At 35.7% G+C, this 12993-nt stretch overlaps 1 protein-coding gene across 3 annotated transcripts in view; it reads right to left on the bottom strand.

The window, feature by feature from the left end:
* The window catches only part of CDH2 (cadherin 2), a 208472-nt gene that overhangs the window by 75622 nt on the left and 119857 nt on the right, over positions 1–12993 (bottom strand). The window contains exon 1 of one of the 3 annotated variants that reach the window (XM_021719312.1): positions 6196–6314. The exons of the other annotated variants lie outside the window; for them this stretch is intronic. Coding sequence (XP_021574987.1) covers positions 6196–6283 — 88 coding nt within the window. The 5' untranslated portion in view covers positions 6284–6314. Of the gene's footprint in view, positions 1–6195; positions 6315–12993 lie in introns of those variants that run through there. 3 annotated transcript variants of the gene reach the window in all.

The following is a 12993-nucleotide window of genomic DNA, read 5'->3' as shown; positions in this document are numbered from 1 at the left end:
CTTTTCCACATTCTCACCCTAGGTAATTTCCACCAGTCCTAAGATTTTGAAAACCACTTGGACTAAGATGAATTTTGTATATGTATGTCTAAACCTTGACCATTCCCCTGGGATCTAGACTCCTACATACAACTGCCTGTTTGACATCTCCATTTGGATATCTAATACGCAAACTGAACAGATGCCAAAGTCAACTGTTGACTCACCATCTTCCTCCTGTACAACCAACTCTTTGGTAGCCAGTTTAACCCTCCAGTCAAATGTTCAGACTATAAGTCTAGAAGTAGAGCTTGACTTCTGTCTTATTCTAAATGTAATCTATTTGCAAGACCTAGCAGCTCTGCTTTCAAAATATATCTCCAGTAGAGCCAATTCTCATCACCTCCACTGCTACTATCTTATTGTCAGTCATTAACTGGTGTTAAGTCACTATCTGTGATTGATCTCCCACTTCCATTTGTCACAACATCTACAATGGCCTTTTAAAAACAAAAACTGAAAAAAAAAAAAGAATAAAAAAACCAAAAACCAAACACTGGCTCATGCTCAAAAAGTTGCTATTCCACACAAAACAAAATCCTTAAGAAAGTCCTTGACCCTACAACCTCATCCATTTTTCCCCTCCCCTGGCCCTCTGGGTCTCCACATCATGGAAGCTTTCTTGTAATTCCTCCAACAAACTAAATTGGGTCTTGCTTCAGGTCCTTGTCTGTATATTTGAAATATTACACAGAGGATGAGCGGGGAGAGACAAGAATAGTAGAGAAAGTGAGACAACTTGGAAAATGAGACAGGAGATGAAATCCAGTTTAAAAAAAAGATCATTAGGCTCATTTTTTTTCTTTTGTTGGCTTTTATCATTAAAGTTATCTCTCTTTTAATTTGTGCAACTTCCTTTCTTTTGAGTGGCACTGGTATTCAATGGATGATTAGAGTTGGCTTGTTGAGTCAAACTAGATAATAAATGAAAGGAACATAAGACCCTCTTTTTATTTAATACCTGGTCTGACTAGACATGAGTGACATGAATCATAAAATGCACAGGAAGGGGTATGGTAGAGTATGCACCTTGTAGAGTATGCACAGGAAGGGGTATGGTAGAGTATGCACAGGAAGGGGTATGGTAGAGTATGCACCTTGTCGAGTATGCACATGTAGCCATGTAGCCATGGCTGAGATGCCCCAGATCACCCTGTGTCTGAACTATGCACACAATGCCTCTCAAACAATACTGGAATTTGAAAACCTGCAGGAAAAATTAAAAAATTCCAACTACCTTCTGAGTAACAATATATAAGGCAAACAACAATAGTGTTGATACAGTGCTCATTTACATATGCATTATGTCTCCTTCTGGGGACTAGTAAGAATGAGCCTGAAGCAACTTGTGGCCTCAGCATCTCAATCATTAGTTACAACCCTGACTGAATGGGAATGTGTGTGTGGGATGACTCATCACATAAGGAAACAAGAACAAAGGTAGAGATTGCACCCATTTCCTCAGACCCAACAGCACTGTGGGTAATATTATACTAACTTGCTTGTTTTGTAAATATCTAAGTATAAAATTACAGCATGTGGCACTATATTCCTCAACAGAATACATAAGCAAATATTACTCATTACTATTGTTTCTATGTCAGGAGTTCAGAGTTCAGAATGTTTGTGATTAAATACTTCATTTGGATATCAACTAGAATGATTCAAATACTTTCACTTTTTTTGTTGTTCTGTTCTTACAAGTTTCCCACCTTTACACACAGGAAACCAAAAGACAACAGAGTGTAGGTTACCTGGTCACATTGAAAGTAATGGGTTGCACTGATGCCAGAAGCTCTTTTGGGCAGCCTGGGAAGCACCCACAACATTTTAGGACCAAGAGGAATTTCTACTTCTTGTTGAACTGCCCACACTCAATGAAAATTAACCAAATGATTCTTAGTCTACCACTTAAGGTGAATATAGAGATGGATATGGCAAGGTCTCTGATCTCTAGGAGTTTAAATTTAGGAGAAAAGTCCTTTAATAACTTAGAGCAAGGTGAACAATATATAACAAAATGGGCAACCCAAAGTGCTTAACAGTGATATTCGAAGGAAGGGAATTACTGAAGATGTGATGAAAATGGCAGCTGGCTTTTGATCTAGCACAGAGGAAGCAGCATGATCCCAACTTAGGGGACAGGCAAAGGTGACAGCTTCAGCAAGAACAGGAGCATGGAAGCAAGAGGTGAGGGTACACTTGCAGATATATCAATATGCACAGAAAGGGTGGCGCTTGGGTCAGCACAATTGTTCCTCTTGCATTGCCTTTAATGATGAGTATTTGGAAAGAATTTTTTTTCCAAGGGCAAATTTGTTTGGCAAGATGTTTTTAGGACACATTATACATATTTGTGGGGGGAGGGACTTTTATGGAAAGTCTCTTATTGAGAAAAGCAATCTCCAAGTAGGCTGAAATCCATTATTCTGAAAGAAGAAATGTCAACACAGGCACAAAATAAAGATTTAATTACGGATGCACATGAAGTGATTTACTGAATTTAGGGGCTCTGTGTGTGTGTGCACACGTGTGAGTGTAACATACATATCTAACAATATGATTAAGTGTCAAAATTCAAATGCCATTGTAGTTTTTGGGAAAAGGTTTATTAGCATTTCCCCTTTTCTTGATCTCATGGGGTTGACCTATTAACATGAGGAAGACCATTAGTGGCACTTTTTAAACACAGGAATTATTCAAAAATACACAACATAATATGCAAGATGTGATTATGAAGAAATGGGATTGATTCTACAAGTCACACAGATAAATCAGATTCATTATATAACAGTCATGTCTTGTATAAATCATAGGCCAACCAACAGGGGCACTAAAGATGCACTTTATTTTGGAGTACAGTACAGAAGTAATCTCACTCTCTAATGAGATGAATTATTAATAAATGCTAAAAGATACTTTAAAAAAAACCCTGCTTGTATAAAGGCCAATTCTAATCTCATGTATTTTACAAGTAATCTTCAATAAGCCACTATCATTTTATACTCAATTGAACCATACCCTCAACTAGTCTGATCTAGTGCATTTTTCTTTCAATTGGAAGAAACTGCATGGATAATGAAATTTTTTATCATTTCTTTCTTGTTTGGTGCAAAAAAATAAAAAGAGCAATGGACTTGTTACAAGCCAGTAAACTCAGTTCCAGTTGTGATTTCACTGATACTGAATCATCTCTAAACAGTTTTGGGTCTTCATGTCTTCAGCTGTAATATGAGGGAGTCTCACTAAATGACTGCTCTCCTCATATCTTTCACAGAACTAAAAATGTGCACATGCCATAGTATAAAATTTGATATCTGAATAAGTCTCTGAGTGACTATCACCACTGAAACCTGTACTCAAGTTTTGTTTATTTGTTTTTGTTATTCTTAAGCAGTCATTATGAAAAATACAATGGTTTTTCTGGGACAAAAAAAAAGCAAAGGGGAAAATTTGTAAAGGTAAAAATTGCTTTAAATATCTCTGGTAATTTATTTATTTATTTTAATTTTTTTTTTTTTTTTAGTTGATGTCTCACTCTTTCATTCAGGTTGGAATGCAGTGGCAGGATCATAGCTCACTGCAGCCTCGTACTCTTGGGTTCAGGTGATCCTCCTGCCTCGGCTTCCTGAGTAGCTGAGACTACAGGTGCATGCCACCATGCCTGGCTAATATTTTAATTTTTTTGTAAAGACTAGTTTCACTAGGTTGCCTAGGCTGGTCTCCCACTGATGATTCAAGCGATCCTCTTGCCTCGAACTCCCAAAGTGCTGGGATTACAGGCGTGAGTCACCACACCAGGTCTCTGGTTTTAAAAACTATAAATCCCAAAGCAAAGTTAAAATCCAAAGATCACATTCCAGGTAATTACAGATGAGAGGGCAGCAATAGCTGCAGATAAAAATCATAGTAATTATTCAATTGTTACTCTTCCTTTCAATTGGCTAAAAAATTACATAAGCATTAAAAAATTTCAAGTTAGAGTCTAGGTGTTTTTCTTTAGCTAAAATTTATATGTCATCACAAAATGCAAAAGAAACTCAAGCTATTCTGTTTGAAACACAACACTTTTTAGAATAGACCTGTCATTTTTTTGCATGGAACAGATTTCAGTCATTTCAGCACTAAGGTGTCATAATGAGTAGAAATTCTTGAAGTTTCAAACAATACCACCTGCACTCCAAGTTCCAAATTTTGTTTCTCAACCCCTCTAAAAATAATTGATGTTAACTGAAAAAGGAAAAAACTTAAACTTCTTTAGAGCACACTTCTTTAAAAGAGTTCCTTCGAAACTATTTAGTAAGGAATACAAAATAGATGCAACCGTGGGGGAAAAAAATGCTTTTGCGACAACTAAAGATACAATCTATAATTTCTTTTCAGTTTATCATTTTGATAGGATAAATGCTCTTCAGGAAAGACTAGCTGAAGACCTACAAAGTTCCTTGGGAGAAATATGGCAAGAAAACCAATATGACCTTACTTCAGTTTAAGTTGTAACAGAAAGGGTATTTATTTAATTTTCTGTGACATGTTTTCTTTTTAAGAGTTTCAAATAAAATAAACTCAGTATTTTTCTAAAAGAGTCATTCTATCATCAGTTATCTTATCATATGGCCATACATAGACATTCCACTGCAAGTTTTGATTTTTAATGAGTAGCATTCTTTCTCTTATGTTCAAAGTCATTTCTTTAACAGCCTATTTTATATGCACCCACTACCTTTTGATAATTCTTTTCATGGACTCCAGTTTAGACTTTAAAACAAGCAACTCTGCTGAATATCTTATTGTTTTTCTAGACAGTTTCAAACCCCTTGATGTTTAGCAAATTTTTACAAAATTAATGAGGTTAACCTTCATTTTTCAGATTTTCAAACTTACTTTATGCTAACACAGACCTCTCATTTAAAGATGACTCATATCCAAGGGCTTTTAAATTTGCCTTTTTTATTTTTTTTTGAGTTAGAGTCTCAATCTCTCGCCCAGACTGAGTGCAGTGGCTGCTCCCGGCCACTGCAGCCTCGACCTACTGGGCTTCGGCAATCCTTCCGCCTCAGCCTTCCAAGTAGCTGGAATTACAGGCATGCGCTACCACGCCCAGCTGATATTTTGATTTATTGTAGAGATGAGGTCTCGCTGCCCAGGTGGGTCTCGAACCCGCGGGCTCAGGCAATCCACTCACCTCAGCCTCCCAAAGGCGCGGGATTACAGGCTGAGCCACCGAGCCCGGCCTAAATTTGCCTTTTTAAAAAAAAATTATTAAGCTCAATGTAGATTCTAAAAAGTAAAAAAGTATGGAACATGTTCCTAAATACATTCATTAGGCAACTCAATACAATACAGATTAATCCCATTTATAAAAAATTAGATTTAGGAAAATAAAGATCTCTGAATTAAAATTTAAAACAATATTAATAATGTCTTTAATTGTATAAAGTTCCTTTTCATAGCTGCATGATAGTCACCTTACTCCATTCCATGCCTGAATGTGTGTATCTCATTACAAGGTAGGCACTGTGAGACAGATGGATATATAACAGTGAACGGAGAAAGCATTTCACCATCAAGAAAGTCACAATCTTATCTAAAAATTTCTCTAGTAAATTAGGTGGATTAATTTACTAAATTAAGTTCCCTGTAGTAGGGATTAGGGAAACTGGGCCAAGAAATTTTAAGTTGAAACTGACAACTAATAACATAATAAACAGAGTACCAAAAAAATTGTAAAAATATTTGGTTTGCAGAATTTTAATTTACCTTCAGTTTGCAAGAGAATGTTTACATTAATGAAAGGGGCAAATGTAGTTTGCTGCTAAGAATTACCAACTAAATTTCAAAATGGATCCCCTGTACATTAAAATAGAAATGTACAACTCTCTAAGCCTACAATTTTAGAGAAAGCAAGAAAGAAATATAGCTTTTTAAAAACATTCCTTTTTTAAACCACCACCACCCCACCCTCATAAAATATATTTGCAGAGTTTTCTGTGAGGATGTTTTAGTTTTAGAATAACAGAAATTCATAGAACCACTGCATTCCTTGTTTAAAATATAAAATGTACTTTGTACATTTGCCTTCTGATTTTATGCTACTTTGTTTTCCAAGTTAACTTAATCACCATGAGAGGGAATGAATAAGGCAATTTTTGTTACCTGAAAGAAAACATACAATTTTGCCTGGTTCTTTAAGTTTCTTTAATTTTTCAATGAAGACACATACATAACTCCTTAATAAAAACATGCCATCGAGTTTCCATTTCCCACAATTCCTTCTGCTTAGTGAACAAAGTCATAATAGGTATGTCAGAATGAAAGCAGGGATAAAGTTCTTTTGAGCTGACGGAAATGCCGATGCAGCTTTTTATAACTGGAATACTGACCGTCAGCAAAACAGAGATTGGGTGGCTCAGACAGAGCCCATATTACATCTGATTCACTGATCCCTTTCAAATTCTTGCCCCCAACCTTGGGCACAACACAAAACCTTCCTGAGCTCTGCTGGTCCTTTTGTCTGTTTGCAAAACAAAAATACAACATAGGACTAAACTTTAAGGGGGTAAAACAACATTTCTATTTGGACACATATCTCTCTTTTGGTTATCTTGGACACATGTTCTATTTTTTTTTTTTTTTTTTTTTTTAGCTAGTAACTATCCATCACTTGCTATTTAGCAATCTGTTAAGTAAAAACATCTATAACTGCCCTAGCCTTCTCTAAAGAAGCAACTTGGGTGAAAAGTCAATAATAAGTGTGCTTTGTATAACAAGTACTACAAAGAGTGCTTATAAGATAATTAAGGAGTTGTTGGTTTTATACTGTAAATTGGGTATGAATCCCAGATTAAATGTCAGAAATAGTGTATTTGCGAATACATGTTAAAATACAGAACTTTATAATTAAAGAAATGTACTCTATATAAAATGAAAGATGCTCTATGTGCAAACCACGCCTAAAAATAATGTTGCTAATGGGTGGATACAAGATTCTCAGAATGCTGCTTCTCTAGATTTTTGGATGTTAAAAACACCATGATACTTAATGTTAGATAGGCTGCCAGCTAGAAGGTAGAGTTACCTTTAACAATGGCTTGTCAGATGTCTTGTTTTTAAACATCCCCCTTTCAACAGTCAACTTATGTTCACACCATATGCTAAGGCGTTTGGTACAGTGTAAGAATATTGTGGGAAGCAGCAAGAAAGCGTTCAGAAATGTTTTGGGGACAATTCTGAACCTTAGTATTTTGAAAGGTGAGACTGGGAAGAAAGGGTGTTTCAGGATGTAGCAGAAATAATCCAATGACATGTCCAAGGACAGACAAACAAACCATTGCTTAACATACAGGATTCATACAGGAAATATAGTGGAAGAGACATCTATAAATGTATCTCTGAGTATGACCAAAATGTAGAGAAATTGAAAAAACTTGGAAGACAAGTGCTGAAGGTGTTGGGGCAGAGGAAGTGAAGACAATGTTTTGGGACAAGCAGCCTAACGTAAATACACAGTCTGAAATGACGAATAAAGACCCAAAGATGGGCAAAGCCCTGAAGAGACAGTGTTTAAACGTGAACTGGGGATCAGAGTCAGAGTGATGAGAATAGGAATCCCAAAAGAAGAAGCACACACAAAGAAGCAGTGAAGAAAGAACCCATAGGAAATGATAGTTAATTTGTTGTCTGGATGGGGACGATCTATGGATGGAAAATAAGGAGTCAAAAAGGATTCCAATGATTTAAGTCTTGCTGACCAGAGAAAGGATGAATAGAAATGGGTTAAATTTGAAAAAGGAAACAGTTTTATGAAAGACTGATTTTCAGAATTGCTGACTTAATTTAGCATTGAAAATATATATGAGATGTGTATCTTCTGAGTGCTTAGCATTGCTCTATGTATAGAGGATTCATAAACAACCCTACCAGACCTTTCTGTGAAGGAGCTTTCAAAAATCTGATTACAGACAAGCACACACATTTTTGCAGAGTTGAAGTTCCAGAAATGAGGTGAAATCTCTCAGGAAGAAAGTCATGTCTAATCTAACATTTCCCTGCTTAGATTATCTTGTTTAGTTGTCTTATTGACAGAAATCATCTAATAGCGATCTCGTATGCAGACATGTCTTCAAAAAGCCACAGAAAAAGCATTTTAAAATGTACTGATGTCAGCCCTTGTCTGTTTTTTCTCCTTACTGAATTTGTTAGTTTCCTTACTCATAGGACCTTTGATAATTTGTGTCTTTCCTCTGCACCATATTCTAATTTGCTACTATCTTTTTCAAATGTAAAACTCAAAGAACCAAAATTTTTAAGAGCACAACTGGTACAAATTATTGTTATTGCCATCACAGCAACACTTGAGTACCTATTGAATGCAAAATACTTTCCAGCTTTTGTAACTCCTATGAAGACTTGGGAATTTCTTGTGATCTTAAAAATCTTTGGCTGTATTAATGACAATTGAGCAATCCACATCCCATCTTGGGGACTATACTCAGGAAAGTAGCCTCTGAGTCTTCCTTTATACACTTGGTCCCTTTTCTAGCACCCTACCACTCAATTGGGTCTAATGCCATGCAAAGTCCCTTCATTTCTCTCCTTTCCACAGCCACTGAAAGTTCTTTTCTAAAAAGTTCATAACCTATACTGCCTGCCACCACACAGCATATTACAGCATAGGGGAAGGCTGGGATGTCAGGTGTCTGAGGTTAGGGCAAGTTGGCACATTGGTACTCTGCTTGACTATATTCTTCCTGTACTCCTTCTGGTCTGCCCTTGGAATTAGGAGACTGGTATTGATATTTCAGTGATTTCACATACATGACCATATTTGATCCTTAGAACTCCAGTCATAGTAGGCAGCAACTCATATTTCCATTTTATAAATGAATTAATTATGGCTCAGGGAGATTAAGCAACTTGCCCCTAGATCCCGCAACTGTCAAACAGAACAAACTGCCATTATTAGGGACCAAATGAACTATAAATAATGATAGGTTTCTAGCTCACATTTAGTTTATGGCTTGTTATAATTACCTATTTTCTGCTCTACCAGTGCCAAGTCAGGATTTCATAATCTGTATCGTGGGTTTTTTTGTCAAGTCAAGTTCTTCCTACCACTAATTTGTAAGGATAATTTTCCTCCAATTTTACAAGTTGTAGAGTTAGGCAATTACACACAATTTGGAGTTCTGTGTGGCTCTGAAACAGATCTTGATATTTTATAGTCATAGCAAAGAAAGCAACTCAGTCACCATTTAATTATGGTTCAAGAAAAGAAGAGTATTAGACAAGCAACAAGCAATCAATTTCTTCTAAACTATATGCTGATGATAATGCATGCTTTAATATTATTAACAACTGACTGGCAATGACCACAACAGAAGTAAATCTCTCTTTGACTAACGAAAATAAAATTTGCAAATCGTTTTATAATAATAGCTTAAAATGGAACTACTGACGAATAAATCACCATTTGTGTAGTTAGAGTCAACGATGCTTATTGAAAATGGACTGAGCATTTGTGCCTGGGCCTTGAGATTAAGCATCCGAGTGTGACATGTTGTGGTACTCACCATTCACTTTGCTTTACAGCTTAGCTATTATTCTTTCATAAAAAGAACCACTACAGATTTACTGTCTGATCAAGACAGCAATAGTATTCCTATCTTATAGCTACGTGGCACTTTAAATGTTACGAAACTGCCTTCACATAAGCAGAAGGCCAATTACACTTCCTCATAAGGCAGTACTCCAAAAACTGGATGTCAGCGGAGAAAGGTCCACCACATCAGCAGGGTAATTAACTTACTTCCAACTAGCTAAAATTTCGTGAACAGATGATGTGAATTTTCTCAGATCAGCATCCTGATAAAAATTGTGTTCCAACAATCTGTACTCAACACCAAAACTTTTAGGTCTATCTCCTGTTAACAGAAGTGTCAGGGGCAAAATTATCCAGAGATAGCAAAAGTGGAAACTGCTTGAAAAATAATCAGATGCAGAGAGCAGAGAAAGCAATATAAAGTAGAAGCTGAACCAACAGAGTCCAGCAGAGTTTCAGTGTAGAATTCTGCAAGTCCTCCACAGTAAACATCGCTACAATATTAAATGCAGAATACCAAAATGGATAACTCCCGTCCCAGCTTTACAGAGATTCAGGGTAGCAGAGCACAACAAACACCAGGGACTCTGGTTAATTATTCTCACATTGAAAGATCTTTGATTCATTAACTGAGTGATTGTGCCAGATGCACTAAACACACTATGTCATTTAATCCTAAGAACAACTCAAAAAAGTAGATGTTACTTTAGAAATAAAAAAAATCCTGAGTCACAAGTAGATAAAGTACCAGGCCCAAGATCACACAGTGATACAACTAATATTTGAGCATTGCTGTGTGATTTCAAAGACCAAAATGCTTTTTCAAAAATGTTATGATGGACCAGGCATGGTGGCTCACACAAATCCCAGCACTTTGGGAGTCTGAGGTGGGAGGAAACTGCTTGAGCTTGAGAGTTTGAGACCAGCCTCGGCAATATAGTGAGACCTTGTCTCTACAAAAAAAAAAAAAAAAGATAAAAAAAATTAGCTGGGTGTGGTGACACACGCCTGTAGTCCTCCCTTCCTAGGAGGCTAAGGTGGGAGAAGCACTTGAGCCCAGAAGTTTGAGGCTATGGTAAGCTGTGATCATGCCATTGCACTACAGCCTGGGTGATAGAGTAAGACTCCAACTCAAAAAAAAAGATAAAAATAAAAGTTAGACTCCCTTTCAGTTACTTGGAGAGGCAGGTACACATTGAATATAAGTTAAGAGTTCAAAAAAAAAAGAACTATGAATTAATATATTTATGAATAAATTTTTTTCCTTAGAACAGTACTAGATCATGAATTTACACAATAAAATCATCATCATTAGATACCTTCTTGAAACATTTTAATTGGCATGTTTATAAATGTGATTTTATGACAAGAAAATCTATCCACTTTACTTTAAAATAGAGTATACTTAGGCACCAGAGCTACATACATATTTTTGACTTTTCTAAAAAAAAAAATCAGAGATCATTTACTTTTTTTCATTGGAATTACACATTGATTTTTACATGAAATTTTAAAAAATAGATTGCTACTGAATACTTTCTACTTTAATCAAAGCCCAAAATCAGATTCAACTCTCACTAGGCACTGTGCAAAGATGGACAGTCAGCAGGCGACTGTGTGTTTTCAACGGATAAGTGTCCATGACAACAAGAAAAAACACCACAGTGGTGCAAGCAACACTGTTAGCAGACTCAAAGAGATTAGGATAGAATTAGCCTAGCGATCAATCTACCTCTTTCCTTCCTTCTCCTAGCTGAATCATTCGTAACAGAATTAAGAAGCATTGCAGGAAGTACAGACCTGCCTCAACATCGTTTTTACACTTGCTCCTGGGTTGATAGAGGATTCATGTTCTACCTATGTGTGGCCACTATTCAACAATTCTACACTATAAATATTTTTCTGTAACGTACAAACAACTTACATAGTTTGAAATAACAAAAATAATGACTACATGAATAAAAATATAAATTCATTTTCTAAAAATGAATATGCAGAAATAGACCAGTCCAGAGAAATATTTATCTTTAGAATTGCACCCTGATTTCATGTGAATATAATTTATTTATGAAAGAAACAATTTCACACCTAGAAATTATTTTCCCTTTGAATAGTTGTCTTTAAATTTTATTATGCCCTGTGTAGCTACCACTGAGAAATAGCCATATACTAGGAAGACAATTATTACCACAAAAACAGCAAATATGAAAGTTGTAATTGGTATATTCAAAGTGCCAAACTGCTAATAAACACTTATTAACAATATGTATGCTATATATTATATTAACACATTTCATTCTTAATTTTTTTGGCAATATCAATATAAGAAATTAAAATTGTTAGTACCATAATATACTTAAAACAATTGATTCTTTTTGTTTATTCATAGACAAATTTTTCTGCTTTTTTAATACCCAATGAATCAGCACCGGATTTAGTGAAATAATGCTTTATTATTTGACTTTAAGCTCATTCAAGGTTAGAGGTTATTTAGTAATTCCATTATTAACCTGCCTTGGTGACATCTAAGGTTATCTGTGAGACACTTAAATCTACTCTTTAAGACCAGTATTCAATGGGTATATCTACACTGATGGTTTGACATTATACTCCCAAAGTGTTTACAAATCTTCAACTTTGATAAATTTTGTCCTAGTTTTCATGTTGAAAACAAGGATCAAGTTACCTTACTTTAGCAGGTTTTATAAAATTCACCATTCATTCAACAATTACTTACTGAGCATCTATGATGTGTCAGTCAGTTAGGACATGGGATACTTCACCAAAAAAAAAAAAAAAAAACATAAAAATACACACACAGAATGATTATGAAAAAGGTAACATATGCACTGATGAAACAAGTTATTACGGGAAAGTAAGGAGTTAAAAGTACAGTGTTAGGCTTCTTTCTGTTTGAAGTCTATGAATTTAGGATCCTATCATTTCCTGTTACAGAAGAGTAATAATAGAAATCAGAGTAACTGCTTCTAGTATAGGACACTAGGCCTGCCACAGGGATGGAAGAAAAGACAGAGCTCCTTCCTGCTAAGGAGACAAAATGTTGGTATTTGAAAAAACAAGTTTGATTTGAAGCAGCTGATGGAGACTTGTGAGTTTTTTTTTAATTTATTAGTCAGTATTTTTTATTATGGTTTTGTGGGGTACAGTTAAGGGTTAGGTGTACAATTACATTTCATTCAGGCACCCTGTTGATAAGAGGTGTTTTCCCATCCCCAGACAGATATTTGCTACTGTTAACCCACCCCCCCCCATAGTTTCCCAGTACCGTCAGTCATTTTCTTATAGTATTGCATTGGATGTTCAAGGTCCATTATATGAGTGAGAACATGTGA

Source organism: Carlito syrichta, unplaced genomic scaffold (assembly GCF_000164805.1).
Source record: "Carlito syrichta isolate Samal-C Ts95f unplaced genomic scaffold, Tarsius_syrichta-2.0.1 Scaffold314393, whole genome shotgun sequence".
In the NCBI taxonomy this organism is placed as follows: Eukaryota; Metazoa; Chordata; class Mammalia; order Primates; family Tarsiidae; genus Carlito; species Carlito syrichta.
Note: the sequence above shows the minus strand (reverse complement) of the source record. Positions and strands in the feature narration are given on the sequence as shown.